Source organism: Fukomys damarensis, unplaced genomic scaffold (assembly GCF_012274545.1).
Source record: "Fukomys damarensis isolate Sample0158 unplaced genomic scaffold, DMR_v1.0_HiC HiC_scaffold_12, whole genome shotgun sequence".
Lineage (NCBI taxonomy): Eukaryota > Metazoa > Chordata > Mammalia > Rodentia > Bathyergidae > Fukomys > Fukomys damarensis.
In genome coordinates this window covers 7369592-7392660 of record NW_022900924.1, presented here as the reverse complement: position 1 = coordinate 7392660, position 23069 = coordinate 7369592, and the positions used below count along the sequence as shown (strand labels likewise).

Genomic DNA, 23069 nt, shown 5'->3' with positions numbered 1-23069 from the left:
CCCTGGTGTGAATAATCTGCAACAATGCATAAGATTCTAATAAGATTACTGACATTTAGAAATGGGAAGAAAGGAGCTAAAGGTGTAGGGAAGGTGGGATGGGTAGGGGAAGAGTAAAAAGGGAAAAGAAAAAAATGTGAGAGAATGAAAAGATGAAAATAAAGTGTTTGTAGATGGGGAGGGGAGGAGGGGGTGAAGGGAGGGCAGAGGTAAGGGGACAAAATGAGAATCAAGACTTGTCATGTAGAGGTACAAGATCCCAACAATGAATGTAACTGTACTGTATCCCTAAAATGTACCAATAAACTCAATTAAAGCTGAAAAAAAAAAATACGGAGGCCAGAAAACAGGTCCTTGGTAGCATTTCTGTAAGAGTCCCCAAACGTAACCTTGGATTCAAAAAATTGAAAGAATCAAGAACCAAAACAGCACACAGATGTGATTCCAAAATAGATATTTATTTATTAAGGATCATTTAGTTTTTACATAAAAATCACCAATTGTTACTCATTGGGGTTTTTATTAAACACATCAAATCTTTTGGGGTTGCTTGGTTTGCCCCAATGCTTTAAAAAATATAAGCTCTCTTTAGTGCCAGGAAGGACCATTAAGGCAGCAAGGCAGCTTCTCCAGTCTCGGCAGCTGGAGGGCATATTTCTTCCTCCCCAGAAATCTACTTGTTTCTCAGTTTGGAAGAATTGTCCCTGAAGAAAATAATTATGCAGAAGAATGCAGATACAGTCATCAATTTTCAATTGTTTGTGCCCAATAGCTTGAAAAGAAATGGCCCCTTGGTCATTAAAGGCTTGCTGGCTGGTTTTATTAAAAAAAACAAAAAACAGCCGGGGATTTAGCTCAGTGGTTCCACTATTTGCCTCTCAAGTGAAAGGACCTGAGTTTGATCCCCGGTACCAAAAAATAAAAAACAAAAACAACAACAAAAAGACCTTCTGGCAAAAGGCAGATGGTTTCTAATGTGAAGTCGGTCTGTGCAAACCACATTAGAACACGCACATTTGCTTTCTTGAAGAATGCCACAATAAGGATCCTGCAAAATTTCCAATCAAATTTTTCACATTCCCTAAAATACCCAAAACATCATTCAGCCAGATCCTCAGAGGAACACGTGCTTCTCTATGCAGTGAGGTGTGTACCGCTCCCCTAGGGCAGAGCTCCTTGGGGGAGTGGGGGTAGGATTTGATTTATTAGAAATGTTAATTTTATTTATTTGCATTTATGTTTTTGTGGTGCCAGGGATTGAACCCAGGGCCTCATCCATGCTAGATTAGCATTCTACCACTGAGCTATGTCCCCAATTCTTTTTTTAAACAAAAATGTTTTTGAGACAGGATCTCCCTAAGTTGCCCAAGCTGGGCTCAAACTTACGATCCTCCCATCTCAGCCTCCCATATAGCTGGGATTACAGGCACGAACCGAGCCAGGCTGGTTAACTGATTTTTATCACACTGAAGTGAAGGGGTACAGTCAGTCTGTGCTGTTGTGAAATTCAGAGATTTGAAAGAGGATTGTTATTTATTGCTCCATTAGAATAAACTTTTTTAAAAAAGACTTAAAAAACTCCAAGACTGTCCTCCGCAGCCCAGGATGGCCTAGGGCTGTGAGCAGGAGGTGGACGAGGCTTGGTTCACAGTGGTCCAGGTCCAGTTGTTTCTGATCGCAGCCCTGCGTGGACGCCGCCTACACCTTGTAGTTGAGCTCCGCGTTCATCTTGGTGTACATCTCATAGATGACGTCGATGGTGGCCGTGTAGTTGACCAAGAAGAGGCGGATCTTCTCCAGGCACTCCTCCTCCGTTACGTTCTGCCCCTTGGACAGCGCCTTCAGGAAGTCGGATTTGTAGGGTGCGGCGTAGAGGGCTGCCTTGAGAAGGGCAAGAGGGGAGGCGGGCGTGAGGTTAGCACGCTGGACACCGGGCCAGAGCGAGTGGACCCGGAAGACTTCCCCAGGGTCCGAGTGGGCGGGGTCTGCCATCCGGGCAGCGGGAAAGGAAAAGGAGAGGAAGATGTGTCATCCCTTCCACCCCAGGGGCACCACGGGAAGGGTACCAGCCTGGAGACAGGCAGGCCTGGGTGCCGACTCCGGTGTGGAGCTCTTCGCTCCCTGATCGAGAAGCTCACTTTTGGGACAAGGCTGCTAATTCATGCTGCGGGCTCTTTCCTGCGCTTAGAGGGTGATACTTCCCTACATTTCAGGGCTTCCCGGGCATCTGAAAAAAGGATAGAGATTCACAGAAGTGTAGAGCCCGGGCACAGGTTTGACGGGATGGGGAAAATATAAATAGTGTTATCATCAATAATGAAAATAGTAACCGCTTCTCGGCCTTTTGGCTGATATCAAGTGGAATGATGAAAGTAGTAGTAGCTTTGATTTCCCGAATGTAAATTTCGTCCAAGCGCTTTATACAGATTGTTTCATTTTTCACTGTGATCCGTGTGGGTCATTTCAGGTTTTATGCCTATGTGCAAGGTGAGAAGACTAAGGCTGGAAGGTACATTCCCAGCCCCACCTTCTGACGGTTTTGTTTTTTGAGACAAGGTCCTGCTATGTCACCTAGCCTGAGCTCAGACTCCCGGGCTCAAATGCTCCTCCCGTTTCAGCCTCCCCAGTAGCTGGGACTACAGGCACACGCCTCCGTGCGCAGCCAGTCCTTCCTCCTTCCACCTGTCTGAGCGGCGCGGTGCACTATCTGCGCGGCAGGGTGAGAAGAGAGCTGCCTCACGGCGATCACAGCCCACCGGCAGCTGCCAGGCCCGCGGAACACTGTTACTTCTGAGGGCAGCTGCTAGGCCTTCATGAGAATGCGCTGCAGGAAGGCTGGGGTCTCGAGGTGCTGCCCAGATGGGCCGTGGCAGGGCAGACAGCAGAGGTGGCTGTTTCTGCCCTGTGTCCAGCTCTTCCGGCCCGGACTCAGCCCGGCACCCAACAGGGCCTCCTGGGGAAGAGAGGACCACGAGGGCCTGGTTCCCATGGCAGTGAGGATGCGGAAAGGCTGGCACAGCAGACTAGATGCGCCCACACCACGTGAGCGGGGGCAGCGAGAGGCAGGTGCCAGCAGCACGGAGGGCACCCTGGAGGCCCTTGCACATTTCCTCAGTTTGCTTCTCAGCCTGGGGACCTAGGGACCCTCAGCTAACTAGGTTGAAGCCCCGTGTCATCCTAACTCAGGCCACAAGAGCCCTGTGAGCCCAAGGGCTTTGCCCGGATAGTCTCTCTCCCTCACCTTTGCAGTACTAGAGATTGCTCTCAGGGCCTTTGCATTGAGCTACATCCACAGCCCCTTTTTTTTTTCTTTTTGAGAGAGGGTCTCACTAAGTTGCCCAGACTGAGCTTAAACTTGTTTTGTTTTTTTTTTTGGTACCAGTGATCAAACTCAGGTCCTTGCGCTTCGTGAGGCAGGTGGCAGAACCACTGAGCTAAATCCCTATCCCGTGGGCTTGAACTTGTGACCCTGCTGCCTTGGCCTCTAGCCTCTGGTCAGACCTCCCAGGCTGGGGCACAATGAAAGGCCCCAAAGAGCATCTGCACTGATGGCTACCATATCATGCCCCAGGGCTGGCCATATGCACGATATACCAGTACTAGCCTTGCTCCCAAAGGACAGGGGGCCATTCCTAAACCCAGGAGCAAATACAGGCCCCAAAGACACAGCTAAGAAGTGGGAAAGCCAAGAGTGGAGGTGCACGCCTATAATCCCAGAACTTGGGAAGCTCAGACAGAAGGAGCACCGCAAGTTTGAGGCCTGCACCTTGTAGTTGACCTCCACATTCATCCTGATTTACCATATAGCTGGTGCAGGCTACATAGTGAGACCCTAACCCAGAAAACCAAAAAATAAAAATAAAAAGAAGAAGAAGAAGAAGAAAAGAAAAACAGTGCCAGAGCAGGGAATGGAATCTGCAAGCTTGTACTCCTGGCTGGGGACAGAATGGGGTTCCCTGGGGGTGGCTCACATGGAAGATCTTCTGCACAAGCCAGCCATGGTACTTCTTGAGGGCCATCTCATAGGCCTTGGTGGCATTGACGCGGATATGGTTGGGGTGGTTCTCGTCCCGCTCCCCATCACAGATGCTCTGGAGGAAGACCTGGATGAAGCGGAGGCCTCTAAGGACAGAGAGGAGATGGTACTTCAGGAGCCTTGTCCACAAGCTGGCACCCTGCGTCATGGCGGCCCTACCAGCTGTGAGTGATGCACCTACTGTGACCCGGAAGTACATTCCCACAAAAGGAAGTGGCTCTCCCTCAACTGCCATCTTGGACTCCTCCTGTTTATGAGGAATATAATCACTTGACTCAAGTCCCTTTTTTCCATCAGAGCCGGTATGGGCCCCTGACAATGGTCCCTGATAGGCTTTAAGATCCATGCGGGCAGGGTCTGGGCCTGCCTTGCCTTTTCTGTGGCCTCTCATGGGCTGGCATATGGCAGACGGCCATCAGGACTGGAGAGGTGAAGCCACAGCACTGGCCCACAAAGGGCTCACAGACCAGGGACACAATGGCACATGGACCAGCCTGGCTCTGGGCCCATCCAGGCTGCTCACTGCCACGGTGCTGTCCCCAGTATTTCTAAATCTGCTACATCACCCCTCTGCCTCCTCCAAGCCATGTCTGCAATTCTAGTGGCCACTCCAAGAGCCAGAAGGGTGTGGGGATGGCAGGGAGCCCAAATCAAAAATTAATGAATGCCAGCCCTGGGATTATCTGAGTGGGCTCAGCAGTGTCCCTGGCCCATAAGACATACTTGAGCCAATTATACAGAACTCCTCTTGAGATGTTGTATTTCTAGCCAGGCATGGTGGCACATACCTGTAATCCCAGCACTTAGGAAACTGAGGCAGGAGGATCACTACAAATTTGAGGCCAGCCTTGGATACATGGTAAGTTCAAGACTATCCTGAACTACATAGTGAGACCCTGTCTCAAAAAACAAACATAGGGCCAGGGATGTAGCTCACTGGCACCTCACCTGCCTGCCAAGAGCAAGGTCCTGAGTTCCATTCCTAGTACCAAAAAACAAACAAACAAGCAAACAAAAATGCTGTGCTTCTGACCAGAAATGGTCATAATATACAAATATACAATATATATATATGACCAGCCCCAAACAGGATACCGCTAATGCAACACACAACCTGTACGACTGTGATTATGCGAACTGGCCCTCAGGAGACTTCTCCCAGCCATTGATTAGCATTGCACCAGAAGGGCATCTGAACCCCATGCTGGCAGTGGCAGGGATTGTTTCCCTCCTCCACATGTGGGGGACCCTCCAGGCCCTACCCCCAAGCCCATCACCTTTTCAGCCACATCAGCGCCAGTGTAGCCCCCACTTTGGGCCACTCTGTTCCATACATTTCCTTCTCCACCTCCAGGATGTTCTGCAGGGTCCGGAACTTGGCTGGGTTGGTGTCGTACACGGCTTTAATTTTCTGAAAGGCAGCACACGGGGTTGTCCCCTTGGGAAGGCTGACAGTGCCTCGAGTACCAGGGGAAGGAGCAACCACAGGCACCTCCTCCTCCTTCCCACCTGCCGGGGGCAGCAGGGACTCACTGGCCCTAACGGGAACGCCCCTGCTCACCAGTGCCAAGTGCTTCAGCAAGTGCTTTGTGGGTACTGCCTTATTACAGGACACGCATGGCTACCCAAGTGTTGCTGTCAGTCCTCAATCTACAGGTAGGGACACTGAGGTTCACAGAGGGGCAGCGATGTGCCCAAGGCCAACAGCTGTGCAGGTGGGAATGGGTCCCAGCTCAGCTGGCTTGAGAGTCCATGTCCTCCAGCCACTGGTGACACTGCCTTGGGAAGCAGGCACCTCAGATTTTGCTTTTAGGGATGAGTGAAATCTTTAATTCAAAGACTCCAGGATCCTCTTAGGATTCTAGGATATTCAGGCTCAAAGGCCTCTCTGAAGGACCCAGGTGGTCCTAGGTGTGAATCCCAGCTCTGCCACTTTCTTGCTGTGGGACCTTACATGAGTTCCTCAGCTGCTCTGAGTTAAGGGGATTTTCTGAAATGAAGCCAAGATAAATATAGGACCAGCTTCCTAGGGCTGCTGGGATGTAGAGATGAGACCCTCAGGGTAGGCCATGAGCACATCCTCACAGGACAGCAGATGGCACAGGGAACCCCCAGAACTCAGGAGCAAGTGAGTCAGGCCAAGGCCACCCATGGACTTTGGAGGGTTATTTTGTCCTGCAGCACTGGCAATTAAACCTAGAACTTTGCACTGAGCTACATCCCCAGCCCTTTCTATTTTTCTTTTGAAACAGGCTCTCACTGAGTTTGAGCTCAGCTCAAATTTGCAATCCTCCTGCCTCAGCCTCCCTGAATGCTGAAAGTACAGGTGTCCACCACCATGCCCTGCTGGAGTTTTGGGGCGGAAGTGAACAAAAGACAGCAGCAGGCCCTTCTTAGGGCCAACCCTTGAGACTCTGGTCCCACCCAGGCTGCATCTAGATGGCTGGGCCACCTAGTGGAGGAGCCGAACCTTGAGCCCTATTTGCAGACCCAGCATCTCTGTTTGGTGCATCTCCCTCCTCTTCCTTGCCTGGGAGGTCATGGCTGCCAAGCCAAGTACTTACCGTGATGTTGCCGCTTATGTCAGCCTTGATGGGCATGAACACGGGGGACCCGAGGCAATCTGGGAACAGAACGAGAAGAGAGAGTTGGACTCCCCACAAGGGTAACAGGACAACCATGGGCCACTGAGAACTGGGGCCTTCAAGGGAGGAAAACTGGTGTGTTTAGGGGCAAGCAGAATGTTACAGGCGTTAGGAAGGCTCTGGGGACAAGCAAATTTGGGGAGTGCTGGGCTCCAGGTGAAATATCTAGGAGACAAACCCTTTTCCACACCCCTCTCTCCCTAGAGCAGCACTGTCCAACAGAACTTTTGACAACGACAGAAATGTCTATCTTTGCACTGCCCGTTGTGGCACCTTGTGACCCCAGCCCTTGCAGGGTGGCTGCCTGCCTTTAGCTTTCTGAGCCTCACATGCCCATCTAGTAGATGTGACAACAGAACCCGTTAAGGAGGTGTGATGAAGACTACTTGAAATAGTCCAGGTCCAAGATGCCGTCTGTTTATCTCCAGAATCTTCGCCGGAAGCATCTGTGCTTTTTGGCAGAGTGGAACATGGGACACCAGGTAATACCTTCCGGTAGGGGAATGTAGATCCAGACATGGCCTGGCCATGCTTGGAACTCCGGGGTCCACAGGAAACCCCTCCCTGTCCCCTCCTTTGTTCCCCCTTAGCAGGTCGTCAGGAGGACCAAGGACATGGCCCCAGGCAAAGTTCCCCACAGAGGGCTGGGACAGTGGAGGCACACCTGTGCAGTACTCGAGTGGCCCTCGCCCTGGGGCCTGCAGGGGACAGCTGTGTCCCTTCCCCTCCTCAGCATCCTTGCCGGGTCCAGAGAAGCAGGTTTGCTTAGCCAGACACAGAGGGAGACAAAGACCTCAAGGTGGGCCAGAGGCAGAAACTGACCCAAAGGAGGGAAACCACCCAGGAGGCCAGAGAGGGTCTCAGGCATGCGAGGAGCTCTGCGGGCCGGCTTCCGGCCAGGCGGGCAGGTGCAGCTGGCTAACCACCTAGAACATGCTAACTGCAGCTGTGAAATGAGGTGCACGGAGTCAGCAGTAGATGCCTGAATCGAATACTCAGTGCATGGTGGAGAGAAAATGGGCGAGGGCCGGGGATTCAGCTCAGTGGTGCTGCCACCTGCCTCACAAGTGCAAGGTCCCAAGTTCGATCCCCAGTAGCAAAAAAAGGAAGGCTGGCTAGGCGTGCAGACAGATGGGGTCTGAACCATAGCCTGGACACTGCTCAGCTGGGTGGGTCACCTCACCGCTCTGTGCCTCGGTTTCCACATATGTCCCATGGAGCAGCAGTAGGACTTACTTCATAAAGATGTCATAGGAATTAAAAATAGTCCCCCGGATTGGGGGCATAACTCAGTGGTAGAACATATGCTCAGTATGTACCAGGCCCTGCGTTTGATTCTCAACACCAAAAACAGGTAAGAAAGAAAAATAATGCGTCGGACACACTTAGCAGAACACCCCGAGCCGTGCGTGGCGAATGCTCAGTAAATGGGCTTCAAGCGTGTGTTTGACTTCTGTCATTTCCAGGGTCGGGTTCCACAGTCCAGCAAATGCCCCCGAGTCTCTGCTGCCTGGGGATCATCCTGACCTGTGGCCCCGGCCACTCCACTCCACGTCCCTCCTTACCTGTCCTCCAGCTGAGCTACAGGCCAGCTCCTCTGAGCTCAAAGCCTGTGGGGCAAATCCACAAGGGCCACGTCTGAACCTTCTGTCCGGTGAGGGCGGAGAATTGGCTCCGAGGCACTGGGTGGGGGGGTGCGGACCGCCTGCCCTCCCTAACCCCGGTGTTCTGCCTCCCAGCCAGGCCCGCAGAGATCATCAGTGCACTTACTGCCCCAGCCGCCCTTAGCTTTGCCCGATGCGTGTGTCACATCCTGGGCCGTCAATCCTGTTCCCTGTTAGTACCGTGATCACTGTCAGTGCTGCAGGCTGATCTTCAAATAAGGAAGGCAGGGACCAGATCCTTGGCGACCATGGGAGTGCTATTAGCTATTCTGCAAGACTCGGGTCGTTCAATGTGCTTTCCTCCCAGTATTATGGATTTAACCCAGAGGTGCTCTGGCACTGAGCTAGCCCCCCCAGCCCTTTTTATTTTTTCAGTCAGGATCTGGCTAGGTCACCTAGGGTGGCCTTGAGCTTGCACTCCTCCTGTCTCAGCTTCCTGAGGAGCCGGGATGACAGGCTTGTGCCACTGAGCCTGGCTTTGATGTGTACTTTAGAGGTGCAGACAGAAATGCTCCTGGGCTTCCTTGCCCCTGAACATGGTTCTAGTGGCCGGGAGAAAGGCTTTTTGTTTCGGGTTCTCCTGACGATGTGCTCCAAGGGTCACGAGGCTGCCGCGGTCAGCAGTCACCAGGCCCCAACAGAGGCCCTTTTTGTGTGTTGTGGCCACAGCGCAGGGTGACGGCTTCTGCTCGACTGCGGGGGAAGAATGTGCTGCTGAGGCTGGAGTCCGGCACAAGCGGAGTGTGGACACAGACCCTAGAATCTGCTTTCTTGTTACACACTGAGGATGTGTACCGGACACGGGTCGTGGGCTGGGAGCTTCTGGAAGGAGGCTTCCCGTGATTGGTGGAGAGGTGGCCTAGAGCTCCAGAGCCAGCTGGTCCTGGGTTCAAATCTCGGCGTTGGTGTGACTTTGGCAAATGACTTAATGACTCAGGGTCGGGTCCTCACTTCCTACAGCCCAGAGATGCTGTGCAAATGGAAGTACTCCAAGCTCAGGCAGCCAAGGCCTGTTTCAGTATCACCCACGGAGGGGTCTGGGCCTGTCCGTTCCTGAGGCAGTTGGAGGATACCGGGTCCAGAGAAAACAACTGACTTGCCCAAGGCCACAGAATGATAGCCAGGAACCAATCACATAGACTGGCTATACTACATCCCGGCCTTTCTTTCCAGAATGTTCCCATGTGTTCCTGTGAACTCAGGAAAATGAGAGACTCTGACAGGAAAACCAGAGGATGATTTTGATTCCCAAGACACAGGGCCTTTCTAACAGTTTCAACCTAAACTTGCCCCATTCCCAGACAGAGTGTGACAAGTTTCTAACAGGTCATCCAGCCCTACCTTTCCTTCAGATTGCAGCCTGCTCCCAAAATTGCCTTTCTTGTTTTACCAGTTTTGCAGTTACCCCAAACTTATTTTGTCTTCACTGTTGCCAGCAAATAGTCTACTCAGTGTGCCAATCAGAACCTGTCTGCCCAGAGAGCCGGAGGGGGCTTGGATGGCTTTCTAGTTCATCATTTACCTCCAGGGAGAGAGGAAACTGCCTTTAGAAAAAGAAACAACCAGATACAATCCCACCACCTTCAGAACGATTGGGCCCAGATTCTAAATACAGTAAAGCTTTGGTTTTCTAGGAAACCTGACAAATGCCCCCTTAGTTTGTGGAGACAAAAAAATTTTAAACATACTATTCAATGGAAGACATAAGGAAAAGAACAACAAATCTTGATATAAAAACCAGAAACTTTCTACACGGGAGAGGAGGAAAATCCTACCATCAAAGCCGAACAACAAATTGGGGTAAAGGAGTGTTATCAATGTAAAATGTATGATAAGATGCTATTATCCCTAATATATGTTAAGATTTCTTACAAAATCAATGAGAAAAAACAAAACAGCCCTATAAGACAATGGAAGATTCACAGAAGAAATGAAAAGATGCTTAATCTCAATAATAGAAAGAAAACAGGGATACATTTATCTACTAAATAACTTTATGAATGTATCAACTTTTTTTAGTTCAAACATTTTTTTTTTCCTCTCATTGAATTTATTAGGACATTTTAGGTATACAGCACAGTTACATTCATCATTGGGATCTTGTACCTTTAAATGACAGGTCTTGGTTCTCATTTTTTCCCCTTGTCCCTGCCCTCTAGTTCAAACATTGGATGGAGTTCGCCAAGATGTAACACAAACGTCCATCCCTGCTTTCATGCAATAAACCATTTTTAACTTTCTAAACAGGGCCATCATCGAAAATATGAATTATAGTGCCATGTGTAGTGGCACGCACCTGTAGTTTCAGTTACTTGGGAGGCTGAGTCAGGAGGATCAAGAGTTCAGGGCCAGCCTGGGCAACTTAGCGAATTCCCATGTCAAAAAGAAAAAGGAAAAAGGAAAAGAACATTCATCCTGCTGGTTGGTGGCCACTGTCAGGCTTGACCTGGTGGTGAAATGGTTAATGAATGTGCTCTTTAATTCCAAGCTGCAGTTTGACAAGATACAAAAAAACCCACAACAAAACAGGCAGCCAATGCAGGTGCTGTCTGTCTCTGATCCACAAAAGCTGTGCTATCAGACAAAGAACACAGGATGGGATCTTCCCAACACAGAAATAACGACTACAAAGCACAGCATCTACTCAATGCCACATCACCTGAAAGTATCTGAACATCTGCCCTGATTGCTGCAGGGGCCCAGACCACAAATATTTGCTCTGACCCCTGTGGGCGACAGAGCGCCAGACTCGCTTCCGAAAGTTCTCTTTGTTCCGGCCGGCGCCTCTCACTTGCTGTCGTCCACCTCTGCCCAGGTGAATCATCTGCACCTCTTCACCTTCAGCAGCCTGCTCCCGCAGTCCCATCCCTCTGCACCGTTGGTTACAACTACTCCTTTCTGCTCTGTGTGCAGCGTTTTGCTAGATACTTCAAAAGCAGGGCCAGGGATTTAGCTCAGTGGGTCCACTGCCTGCCTCGCAAGCACAAGGTCCTGAGTTCGATCCCCAATACCAAAAAACCCAAACCAAAACAAACAAACAAAAAAGAGTCCACAAAAGTGAATAGCCAACTATTCCAGAGCCATGTACAAAAAAAAAAAAAAAAGAGAGAGAGACAAGCACCAAGCCAGGGATTCTTGTATGACCTCTGTGACAGCTCTGGAGGGACAAGGGCCGTGTCAGGCTCCTGACTGGGTCTCATGCTTCAGTTCTCCTGGGTGATGTTGCCCAGGAGTCCGTAAGCCATAGCAGCAGTGCCCATCGGCTACCCAGAATCAGACTCATATCCTCTTTTTCAGGCCTCAGCACAACTGGAGAGCATTCATTGGCCCACCACTCTGAGCAAGACAGACAACAGCTGGCGTGGTGGCTCACGCCTGTAATCCCAGCACTCGGGAGGCTGAGGCAGGAGGATCGCTGTGAGTTCGAGACCAGCCTGGGCTACATAGCGACTTCCAGGTCAGTCTCAACTACACAGTGAGACCCTGTCTCAAAATAAAAAGAGCTGGGATGTAGTGCAGTGGTACAGCACTTGTCCAGCACATGCAGCCCATGCATTCAACCCCCAACACCACAAACAAAGATCGCAGCACACATGTGGAAATTTCCAGGCTGCCCCAATGCTTTCATCCCTTGTAATGGATGATGCTCCCCTTTCAGCAAAGAGATGCCTGAAGGACCCTGCACATTTTCATTCAGCTACAACATGTGTGCTGGTTTTGAGACATACAGTTCCCTTTCAACCTGAATGACTCAGGAAGGGAACACACCCGGCCCAATCCAAAAGTGTTAATTTCCAAAACAGAGGGGCAAGAAGCCGGGTTGCAATGCTAGCAGCTTGAGGTGGGAGGTTCTATTTCACATCCAACCCTTTTTCATAGCTGGATAATAAAGTTCAGTTGTTAAACACATGGGGCAGATTAACTTTACAGGCCCCGGGTTACAAGGATCAAAATGGGAGGCTCTCAGATTGCACTGACAGAGATGAATCATTTATCCATGGGGGCGGTCACTGCTCAGGTCACAGCACAGCCTAGTTGGAAGGACAGGACCCCGGAGGATGCCTCCATTCCTGAGGCTGGTTCATGCTCCACACTTTACTGTACTGCTTTAAAAAGTCACCCATCCATAGCTGCACAGTCAGGTCAGCAGGAAGCTCAGTTCCCCACTGCACGATGACCTCTCCTTTATCCTGCCTCACAGGTGACACGGGAAAACACTAAGCTGCCTGATAGACAGTCATTCTTTTGTGCTCAGCTAGCTTTGGTGGAGTGTGCTACTGCTTTGTCTTATTTGGCTTTTGTTTTGTTTTTTTTGAGACAGGGTCTCCCTATGTAGTTGAGACTGACCTGGAACTCAGCATGTAGCCCAGGCTGGTCTAAACTCACAGTGATCCTCCTGCCTCAGCCTCCCAAGTGCTGGGATTACAGGCGTGTGCCACCACACCCGGCTTGCTTTGTTTATTACACACACAGTTGTTTTGACTTATTTACAGTATGTACTGAGCCATTTTGACATTTACTGTGTCTTTGGTTCATTGAATAAATTTGTGGCATTCAAATACTTGAGTTGATAGTTAAAAACAATACCAGTATTTGATCGATTTTCTTCTTACCTGTGTCATACCTGGACATGTTAGGTGTTTATCAAAGGTCTTCTACGGGGAAGAAGATAAACATAGGAAATAATAACTATGTGGTATTTGTAAGTAATGCTGGCTCAGAACAAACTTTTGAGAACTCAGTTGACAAATTTTTGGATCAACTTGGAAAAAGAGCATGACTTTTCAAATTTCTGAATGCCTTAGTTATCAGTATTATCACTCTTTTTTTAAAATTTCCTTTCTTTTTGTACCGGGGATTGAACTCAGGACCTTGCGCTTGTGAGGCAGGCGGCGACACCTCTGAGCTAAATCCCTGACCCATAGCTTGCATTTTAATTCTTTGGTTCTCTGCTGTTTCTATTAACCCACAGTATTATTTTAATAAATGTTATAATACCAACCTAAAAAAAAAGGCCAGGGCCAGGGATTTAGCGCAGTGGCACCACTCCTGCCTTGCAAGCACAAGGTCCTGAGTTTGATCCTTGGTACCACACACAGAAAAAAAAAAGTCACCCATACCAACCCTTTGTCCACAGTTGTCCTCTTTGGCAAAAAACAGCCTTGAACTGAGAATGCAATTGGGAAAATTAGTTCTCTGATTTATTGTGTGGCCTGAGGAAAATCAGCTAACTTTGTAAACTACAAGTTTCTCATTTATAAAATGAGGCTAGTAAAGACCCACTTCACAGGGCTGGGTGTGGTAGTACACATCTGTAGTCCCAGTACTCTGGGAGACTGAGGCAGGAGGATCACAAATTCAAACCCATGCTAGGCAACTGGAGACTGAGTGAGATCCTGTCTCAAAATAAAAAATAAAGCCGGGCGTGGTGGCACACGCCTGTAATCCCAGCACTCGGGAGGCTGAGGCAGGAGGATCTCTGCTTGAAGACCAGCCTTGGGCTACATAGTGTGTTCCAGGTCAGTCTCAACTACATAGTGAGACCCTGTCTCAAAAAATAAAAATAAAAAAATAAAATAAAAAACGGGATAGGCTAACAGTTCAGTGTGAAGGGCCTTTGGTTCCATCCCCAGTACCAAGTGGGGGCAGGGGAATGTTAGTACGGTTCTGGTACCCAGTAAGTGTTCGATGTCATGCCTGGCCTAAGTGAGACCTTCACAAACAAGACAGAGCAAACAGGCTGCATTCAGCAAACAACAGGCTACTTCTCAGTAAACAGGACAGATGACCACAAGACCAGTGACTGTATACACACCTGCACTGACTGTCTTTGGACACTCAGTCATAAACATGTCACCCCAGATTTCTTAGACCCTCCAATATCTATATAAACCTAATTTCTTTCTCAGCTAGCTGCTGATATCTATCTCTTGATGTCAGCCCATCCACACATGGATGTAACAGACTTGGGTCTTCCTAACTAGCTGCTAAAATCTACCCTCAATTTTAGTGTCTGTTCACTGTAATATACTTTTCTTTTTCCTCACAAAGCCTGTCTGGGCCAGGGATTTAGTTCAGTGGTTCCACTGCCTGCCTCATGAGTGCAAGGTCCCAAGTTCGAACCCCTGTACCAAAGGGCGGCGGTGGGGGAAATGCCAGCCCTAGAATGAAGAACAAATAGAGGGTTGGGGATGTGGCTCTGGGGCTCCTGACCCAGCAAAAATAAATAAATAGGAAGGAGAAAGAGAGATCGATGATTGAAATGGTAAACATTAGCAGAACTTTCCTATAAAATAACGACCTCATGTGGATTGCAGACCATTAAAAAGGGCTCTCGGAAGGGAGCGAATCAAGGTCCTGGGGCAACAGCAGTGCAGAACACGAACCATTCTAGAGCCCAGAAGAGTGTGAGTGAGCCACTATCTTCTGCTGCCTGCCTGCAGAGGTTTCACAGGACCCTGGAGAGGGCTGATCCGCGGCAATGACTTTAAAAAGCTCAGATACCATTAACACTATGAGAATAAAAAAGGAAGAATAAAAGAAGACTGTGAACCAGTACCACCAGAAGAATGTAAAGAAAGGATTAGCATTTCTTTTACACAGCTCGGTTTCAGGCTGAAACAATGAAACCTAAGACTAGACTAGAACCCATGTTCCATCCTAATAAGCTCAGTGAAATTGGCTCACTGTCCTGCCGCACAAAACTTCCCACTGCTTCCCCTGCCCCACAACACAGGGGCCGCGTACACAGCCACTTCCGCCCCCAGGAGAAGCCTACGCATCGGCCTCGCCAGCGGGGCTCCTGGGCCCTGTCAAAGCCCCGAGGGTCACCTTCTAGCTTTGCCACTCGGTCAGATCCCTTCTTCTCTCTGAACCTCAGTTTCCTCTCCCATCAAATGGTGCCGATTCTTCTTCCTTCTTAAGGTTCGCACGAGGATTCGAGGTGAGCGACATCTGGTCCGCAATGACCCCAGCAGTCACCCAGTGCGGGTCACCTAGCTGAGATCCAGCCACACGCTGTATTTCATTCACGGAGCCTTTGGTCATGTCTTCTTCGCGTCCCCTTTCGGTCCTACACTGGCTGGCCACCGACCCTTTGCCGGGCATGCGGCTGGGCCCTGTCCCTAAGGGAGTCACAGTGCAGCACCCACTCCACAGAGTCGGAGATGAGGGTGTCACAGCCAGCACGTCACAGCGCACCCTGGGCACTGACTGCTCTCCAGTGCTTCAGCGGCAGAGGCCAGACCTCAAGGCTTGATTTTTCTGAGCACGGAAGGACACTACCACCTCTGTCATCGGGGCCAGGGCAAGTGGGCACCAACAGTATGTACTCGATGCTGGGACGAGCCACAGACCGAAGCACCCAGTGGTGGACTGGTACCCTGACAGGTGACCCAGACTCAAACTGGCTTCATTTTTTGGTACCAGGGACTGAACTCAGGACCTTGCACTTTCAAGGCAGGTGCTCGCCCTGAGCTAAATCCCTGGCAGGAGATGGCTTCTTTTTGGTAAATCCCTGTTATATCCCGAGGGCCACGTGGCATGTCCTGCCTGCACAAAGATGAGGTCCCTCCAGGCATGGATAGTCAATTCTGTCGCGCAAGATCACCTCCATTGACCTTCCTAGGGAGCTGTTTCCTGTTTCACAGTTGGGACTGCAGACTCAGAGAGGGAAGAATTTGCTCAGGGACACACAGCTTGGGTGCCCTGCCCTTAACCCTGCCACAGAACTCAAGTTCTGGCTGGCTCAGTGTGATATAAATGTCCATATTTCTTTCCACTCCTCTGTCCCAAGTGGGCAGAGCATAGATATCCGAGGGAAAGAGTCAGATTCAAAGTGACTTCTCAGAGGCCAGGGATTTGGCTCAGTGGCACCAAGCCTGCCTTGCAAGTATAAGGTCGTGAGTTCGAGCCCCGGTAACTAAAAAAAGCTAAAACAAAGTGACTTCTCATTTTTGAGCCTCAAAAACAGCCAGCTTGACAGGAAATATAGGGCTGTGGCAGCCTCTCCCGCTTCCTCAAATTGTACTTGGGCCAGGTGATATCCCAAATGGGTCACCCACAAGGTGCTGCTCCTAACGGCTCCTGTCACACCTCCAACTGATGACAACTTTAAAATGATAGAAACCATGGCAGAAACTGTCTTTTTGGCTGGGCGCGGAGGTGCAGTAATCCCAGCACTCGGGAGGCTGAGGCAGGAGGATCACTGTGAGTTCGAGACCAGCCTGGGCTACATAGTGAGTTCCAGGGCAGTCTCAATTACATAGTGAGACCCTGTCTCAAAAAAAAACCCAAACAAACAAAGAAACTGTCTTTTTGGCTCCATCTCCCCACAAGACATAGTTTCTTCTTTCAAGAGTCCCTTTCAGGTACAGTCTATGTCCCCTTCCTCTAGAATCCAGCTCTCAATAGACAAGACACTCAACCAAAATAAGAACTCAACTGCTACACTGGGAGGGTGAATAGTTTCTCATTGTCTTTCTTGGGATTGTCTATACCAAGACAAAATTCAACATACATTTGTATTCCACTTAAAACAAACTCAGCGTGGATGTGGCAGGTGGCCCCCAGACCCCAGAAAATGCTGATGAGAGCTTCCTTACAGAACTAGGAGGGTTGGGGCATTGTTTCCAGGCTGTTAGCCCGGGTCCTAATTAAAGAAAGGAAGCCGGGACTATTTGGGGGCTCCCAGGGGCAACCTCACACCTCACCATTTAATTTGCATACAAATAAGAGGGACTCACCCAGCTTGGGCATATCCAGTTAGCTACCAGGCTACTTACAATGTGGCACAATAGTGCCCGCAGAGCTGCTGGACTTCCTCGGGGCCAATGAGGCTGGCTCTCTGAGGGTTGCGGCCCTCTACAGGAGTGGAAAGGTGGACAGCAGGCAGGCACAGCACGAGAGCACTGCAAGGAGCCCCAAGGTCTGAGGTCTAGCCGGCCATTCTGCTTGTTCACTGGCTGTGCAACTCTCACCAGTCACCTAACCTCTATGGCCTCAGTTTGGGGGCGGTTATAAAACAAGAAGGCAAACTTGTGCTCCTAGACTACCAAGTGGAGCAAGCAATGAATCAAAAGTGATAGATAGCCTCTTTCTGGCCTCACTCTAGGACAGTGTAAGAGTGTCAGGCACCTGTGAGGCCAGATTCCATAGACACCCATTTAACAGTGCTAAGAGGCATGAATGAAGAAAAACCAGAACCCAGAATTTGGATCTCAAGAACTGAGAGGCGGAAATCACTACCTTCGGCTCCTTTGTCTCTGCTTTCTTTCTAAAGAGTGATGGTGAATAGATGCCATCTCAAGTACCAACTCTAACTGACCTGGAATGGTTGTGTTAAGCAAGACGTCAAGGGCCAGGGATTTAGCTCAGTGGTGCAGCCATCTGCCTTGCAAGCTCAAGAACTCAGGTTTGATCCCCGGAACCAAAACAAAAAACAAAAAACAATATGTCAAGGCTGCCAGGCGTGCTGGTGCATTACTGTAATCCCAGAGGCTGAGGTAGGAAGATTAAATTTTTGAGACAGAGTCTCACGATGTAGTTTGGGCTGGCCTTGAACTCACAGTGATTCTCCTGCCTCCTTTGCTGGGATTACAGGTGTGTACTACCACACCTGGCAAGGATTGAAATTTTGACTGCAGCCCCTGTGGGAAACAAAAATGGAAGGCAGGGTTGTAGTTCAGTGCAATAACCCCATGGGCTGTCTGTCTTGCCTGTGCAAAGATGAGATGACCTTGGGCAAAGAGATCCAATATCACAATTCTTTGGTTCAGTCCCCGCTACCACAAAAGAAAGAAAAGAGGAAGAAAAGAAAAGATACCAAGGCTACATGTAGGCTCAAAAGGGAAAAGTATGATTGATTAATAATGTCTGCTGGGTACAGGCTATCAAAGGGGTTATATATTTCAATTTAGTCATGTGCTTTAATTAAATCATATATTTTAATTTGGAAAGAGAGAAAGGCAAAGCATTTTCAGCAAGAACCCAGAAGAACAGGAAGGAACCAAAAGCATTCAGCAAATATTTTAGCTTACCAAGTGCTAGGCACTGAAATAACTCAAAGTCACAAAATGTAACAGGCTCTGAGTCTAGGGAAGTCAGGAAAGACCTTGGGTGAGGTGACTGATAAGCTAATTCCTTAAGGAGGTGTGGAACCCAGCCAGACAAAAGGAAGGGGTGGGCTGAGAGCAGAGTGATTCATCAGGCAAAAAGACAGTGGCCAGGAAAGCTTCCCACTGTGCCATCTGTGGGGCTGCCAGCCATTCAGAAAGCCAATAGCAAAGACTTCCGGGAAAAGGTAACAGGGAGCCACTGAGGCTCCTAGGCAGGGAGTGGCGTGACTAAATGACATCTAAGTCTCCTGATCTGTGCTTACCAACTGTTAATGCTCCAGGACAGCTGCATAATTGACCTTAAAAAAATGAGAAAGCAGACTTCACAGAAGTCAGTCTTGCAAACTGATAAGTCAGGTAAGATCCAATTACTGGGTCAAGGGAGGGAAAAAAGATGGATAAAGGGCTGGCTTCTGAGTGGATGTAGTAAAACCTGTACAACTTGCGAGATTCAGGCTAGAGATATGGAGAAAGGGCAAGCCCCAGGTGAGGAGGCCTAAACCAGATGAGCAGGAGGCTGACCGCAGCCCATGCCCATTAGCCAGAAAGAACCAGCCTTTACCAAGCCCAGCCAAGTCTGTCACAAACCACACCCTGCAAAGACTAAAGAAATGTGACTGCTCCACAGCTTAAAAGCCTTCATACCCTGTGACTCTGCCATTTGACTTCTAAAAACGAGAAATACGTAAAGAACCGTGCAAAGAAACATGCACAGAGATGTCTGGGGCCACACAGTTTCTCTGGTGTGGGAAACCGGAAGTGGAAGTAAGGACTAAATGGAGAATAGATATTGGGAAATGGGAAGAAAACGTTCAAATGAGAAGGGGAACAAGGAGGGAGGGAGGGAGGGAGAAAGGACAAGAAAATAGAAGGAAAAAAACAGAAACAAAGCTTTTCCATAGAAGGAAAAGAGGGGTCGCAGGGAGGTGAGAGGAATGGGAAAAAAGAAATAAGACGCATCATGTACAGGTACAAATTCCCATGATGAATGTTATAATCATGTACACCTAAAATGTACCAATATACGTTTTGCTAAATAAAAAAAAAAAAAGTTTGGTACAGCACTGAGTGAAAAACAAGAAGCAACCCGAGTGTCCAACAGTAGGGGAGAGCTTAAAAAAATTATGACCATATCCAAACGATGCACTCTTAAGCAGCTATGAAAAATGACAACTGACATGGAAAGACAGTCAGACTGCACTGTCAGATAAAGTAGGTCATGCACTTTTTTTTCAAAGATCGATATACATGGGTGTACAAGTAAAATAATCCAAAATCCAGCAGTCTTTCCTTAAAAACTGTACTTCCAAAGATTGTAGGAGGATTAATGAACTAATGATGTAGAGCAGCACATAGTAAGTGTTCAATAAATAGCAGGCATTATTACCTTCTACTGTTTCATGCTGCTGCTTCTGCTGCTTCTTTTCTGCTTGCTGCTCGCTGCCTTCTACTTGCCACACTATGGACTGTTTCTCCTCTACAACGCCTCTCTGCCATGCTGCCCTGTGCTGGAACTAGCCAACTATGAACTAAAACCTCTACAAACTCTTAGCTAAATAAACTTTTCCTTCCTAAAAAAAAAGCAGGTATTATTAGCTTTTGCTAGATTTTCCTTCAATGACTAGTTCTCTCTTGTAGAATTAAATACCTTTTTTAAAAAACACAGCTTTCGGTCTCTTACTGTATTTTATTTCTAAAGCAATAGTTCTCAATGAAAGGTGACTTTGCCTTCCTGGAAATAGTTTTAGTTGTCACAACTTCAGGACAGGAGGTGCTACTGGCATCTACTAGGCAGAGGCCGGGGATACTGCTCAGCGCCTTAAAAAGCACAGGACAGCCCGTCTCCACCATCAAGAATGACCCGGCCCCTCATATCAACAGTGTCACTATGGAAAAGCCCTGATTTGGAAGAAACTGTCACTGCAATGCCTCGCCGACTCCTTGCGTCCATCACTCCTGACCAGCTCCGCTGGAGAGACACACACATACCCACATCATCCAGGCGAACAGAGAGATGCTCCCCAAATCTATACAAAGCTCCTGCAATGGAGCTGACAGCAGAAATCAAGCAACCTCAGAGAAAAGCCAGGGTAGGAAAGCCTTCCTCCAACCAAAGTCTTAAACCCGCAGTTTCTTCCTGGAAGAGCAAAACTGGTTCTAAATGGATTATCACTTTCATTTTTTAAGGGTGCTATGAATTCTCCTCTTCTGGTGAGTTGCAAACAACCCTGGTGAGCAGAGCCGCTGGGTGGTTAACTCTTTGTGGGCCTACCCCACTGGCTTTTGTCTAAATGGTGCTTCTGTCCACAGCTGTGACACCACAGCACTGGACCACGGCAGAAACAAGGGTCCTTAGAGACCAGGAAAGGAGGCGGGGATGCTCTTCTTCCCAGACTCCAGCTGCCACCACTCCCTTTCCTCCCAAACCGGCCAGACAATCGCATCCAACCAAGGTGCCCCCCAGTGCAGAACTGACATATACCCTCTGTTGAAGGTAAGGGGGAAAGGCCGAGAGCTTAACCTAGGATCCTCCACCTGGACGCTGCCGACATTTGGGGCTGGATCATTGTTTGTGGTGGGGACACAGTCCTGTGAATTGTAGGATGCTTAATGACACCACTGCAGCACTCTGGAGCATCCAGTAGTGCGAACACCCACTGTGTTGACAAACAAAAAAGTCTCCAAACATTTGCCAGATGCAAAATTCCCCTCAGTTGAGAACCACTGGCTTAGACAGATTCTGAATCCCTGTCCAGGACAAGCTGGCTCTGACTTGCAAATACACATAGTACCAAAGAGGAAACAAACAAACAATACAACCTGGTTACAAATATAACTCCTTAGTGGTAAAGCAAATTAGCTCCCACTCCCCCACCCGGAGATGCAGTATTACCCTAAGCCAAGATACTAAGAAAGTTTCATGCATTTGGCATGACTGAGCACCCACTGTGTGCCAGGCACCACTCCAGGCACTGGGGACACAGAAGTGGATGTAAATGACAAAGACTTGCTCTCAGGTTGCTGGCCCAGGTCTGAGATACACAAACCAGGCAAGGGCACTCACCCAGCACTGATTAATCATCTACTATGGGAAGGAACAAAAACTGCCTCTGGGAACTTACAGATATAAAACCCCTCCCCGCCCCCAGCCAGCTAGCACGGAGTTGGCACTTACACACCCTCCTTTACTCCTCCTGGCTAATGAGATCAGCATCCTCATTTCATGGATGGGGACACAGAGACCCAAGAGGTGGAGAGGAAAACTGAGATGTGACTCAGTCTGGTCACAGCCAATTGGGGGGGGGGGACTACTGCCCTCAACAAGCCCTGATCATAAACTAGAGGCAGAGCAAGTGACTGCCCTGGGTGCCAAATCTCTTCAGCCCAAGCCAGTCATAGGTTCTGCCTGTTTGTGGGATTCAGCTGGACTCTGTCCCAGATGCTGGTATCTTCCTACAGAGCCACCAAGTGAACAGCCAGGGCAGGACACTGGGAGAGTCCTACAGGCAAGAAGAAAGCAGAAGCTCAGGTTGCACCCTCTACTGTGGGGAGAGGCAAAGGGCAGAGGTAGATGGTATTGGCTTCAGTTTCCCATTTTCCATCAGGGCCTGACCTGGCCTGGGGGAGGGGAGGGGAGGGCAGAAAAAGAGTCCGAAAATGGCTTACAGACCACTTTCCCAGAGGTGCCACGACCTCTTCAACATGACAAATGGGGAGGAGATCATCCGCTTTTAGAGTCCAAAACGAGGAAGGGATACATGCCAAGCACTCTGAGCATAACATCACCCCACAGAACAGCTCCCCCCATGCTGAGCCCCGTCCTACACAGAGGAAAAATGTTAGGTGCTTTCCCATAGAAAAGGGCCCTAGACTTTCGCAATTCCATCTTCAGAATCCCCCTCCCTCCCTCCCTCCCCTGTCCAACCCTTGGAAGTGGTGGTGAGGGTCTTTGCCCCAGAATGTAGAAATGCGGAGAAGAACGTTCACGAGTCCCACAAGGGAGAGGCTGGAGGAGTGAAGAGAGGATTCATTCATTGTAAAGGCCCTTCCCGGAGGGGATGAGGAGGTTCCGATAGGGAGGAAAGGTGGGGTGAATTTACCAGCAAACGGGAAGAACTCGGCGAGAGAGGGGGTAGGATGTTTAGGAGGAAAGCTGGAGGATTGGAGCAGGTCTGGGGGAGTTGCAGGAGTAAGTGTGTTTGAGGAAGATGGGCGATTGAGGGTGCCTGAAGGGGTGGAGGATCGGGGTGCATCTGTGGGACGGGGAGGAACGGGAGGTGTCTGAGGGGGACGGAAGACCTGGGAGTGTCGGGGAAGAGATGGAAGCTATAACACATTTGGGGAGAGGGAATGTGGGAGTGGGCGGAGGCAGGGAGAATCGGAGCTGCGCGGAAAGGAAGGGGATAAGGGCCGTAGGAAACAGGCCTCGGGTGTCTAGGGGAGGGGTGTTTCGGGGAAGATCAGGGAACAGGCCAGCTCCCACCCCAACCCGGCTCACCGAAGAAGGGCGGCAGGTGGGACACCGCCTCCAAGAAGGGCCCGGTCTCAATCTGCTTGTCCGCGGGCAGCGGCTTCAGCAGGTGCTCCGCCAGCAGCGCCATTTCCGGGT

The 23069-nt window shown here is 49.5% G+C and overlaps 1 protein-coding gene and 1 long non-coding RNA gene across 2 annotated transcripts; one reads left to right on the top strand and one right to left on the bottom strand.

Annotated features, from left to right (window-relative positions):
* Window positions 1-1358: 1358 nt before the first annotated feature.
* On the bottom strand, window positions 1359-23063 carry Gltp (glycolipid transfer protein). Its single transcript, XM_010603957.2, has 5 exons — window positions 22959-23063; window positions 6601-6659; window positions 5314-5447; window positions 3972-4122; window positions 1359-1881 (listed from the first exon to the last, which is right to left on the bottom strand). Exons 1-5 carry the CDS (start codon window positions 23059-23061, stop codon window positions 1699-1701), a joined length of 630 nt encoding a protein of 209 aa, XP_010602259.1. The 5' UTR covers window positions 23062-23063; the 3' UTR covers window positions 1359-1698.
* LOC117285695 lies at window positions 4267-11749 on the top strand. The gene is made up of 3 exons (XR_004516758.1): window positions 4267-4338; window positions 7110-7163; window positions 11643-11749. It is a non-coding gene; the product is annotated as an uncharacterized LOC117285695 (long non-coding RNA).
* Window positions 23064-23069: the final 6 nt, after the last annotated feature.

Bases quoted from the DNA above. Each gene is read 5' to 3' on its own strand.
- Gltp (XM_010603957.2), bottom strand. From the start codon at position 23,061: ATGGCGCTGCTGGCGGAGCACCTGCTGAAGCCGCTGCCCGCGGACAAG. The intron at 5,448-6,600 runs GTAAGTACTTGG...GCTGCCTTTCAG, and splicing joins ACATAAGCGGCAACATCACG to AAAATTAAAGCCGTGTACGA. The intron at 4,123-5,313 runs GTGATGGGCTTG...CTCTGTCCTTAG, and splicing joins GCGCTGATGTGGCTGAAAAG to AGGCCTCCGCTTCATCCAGG.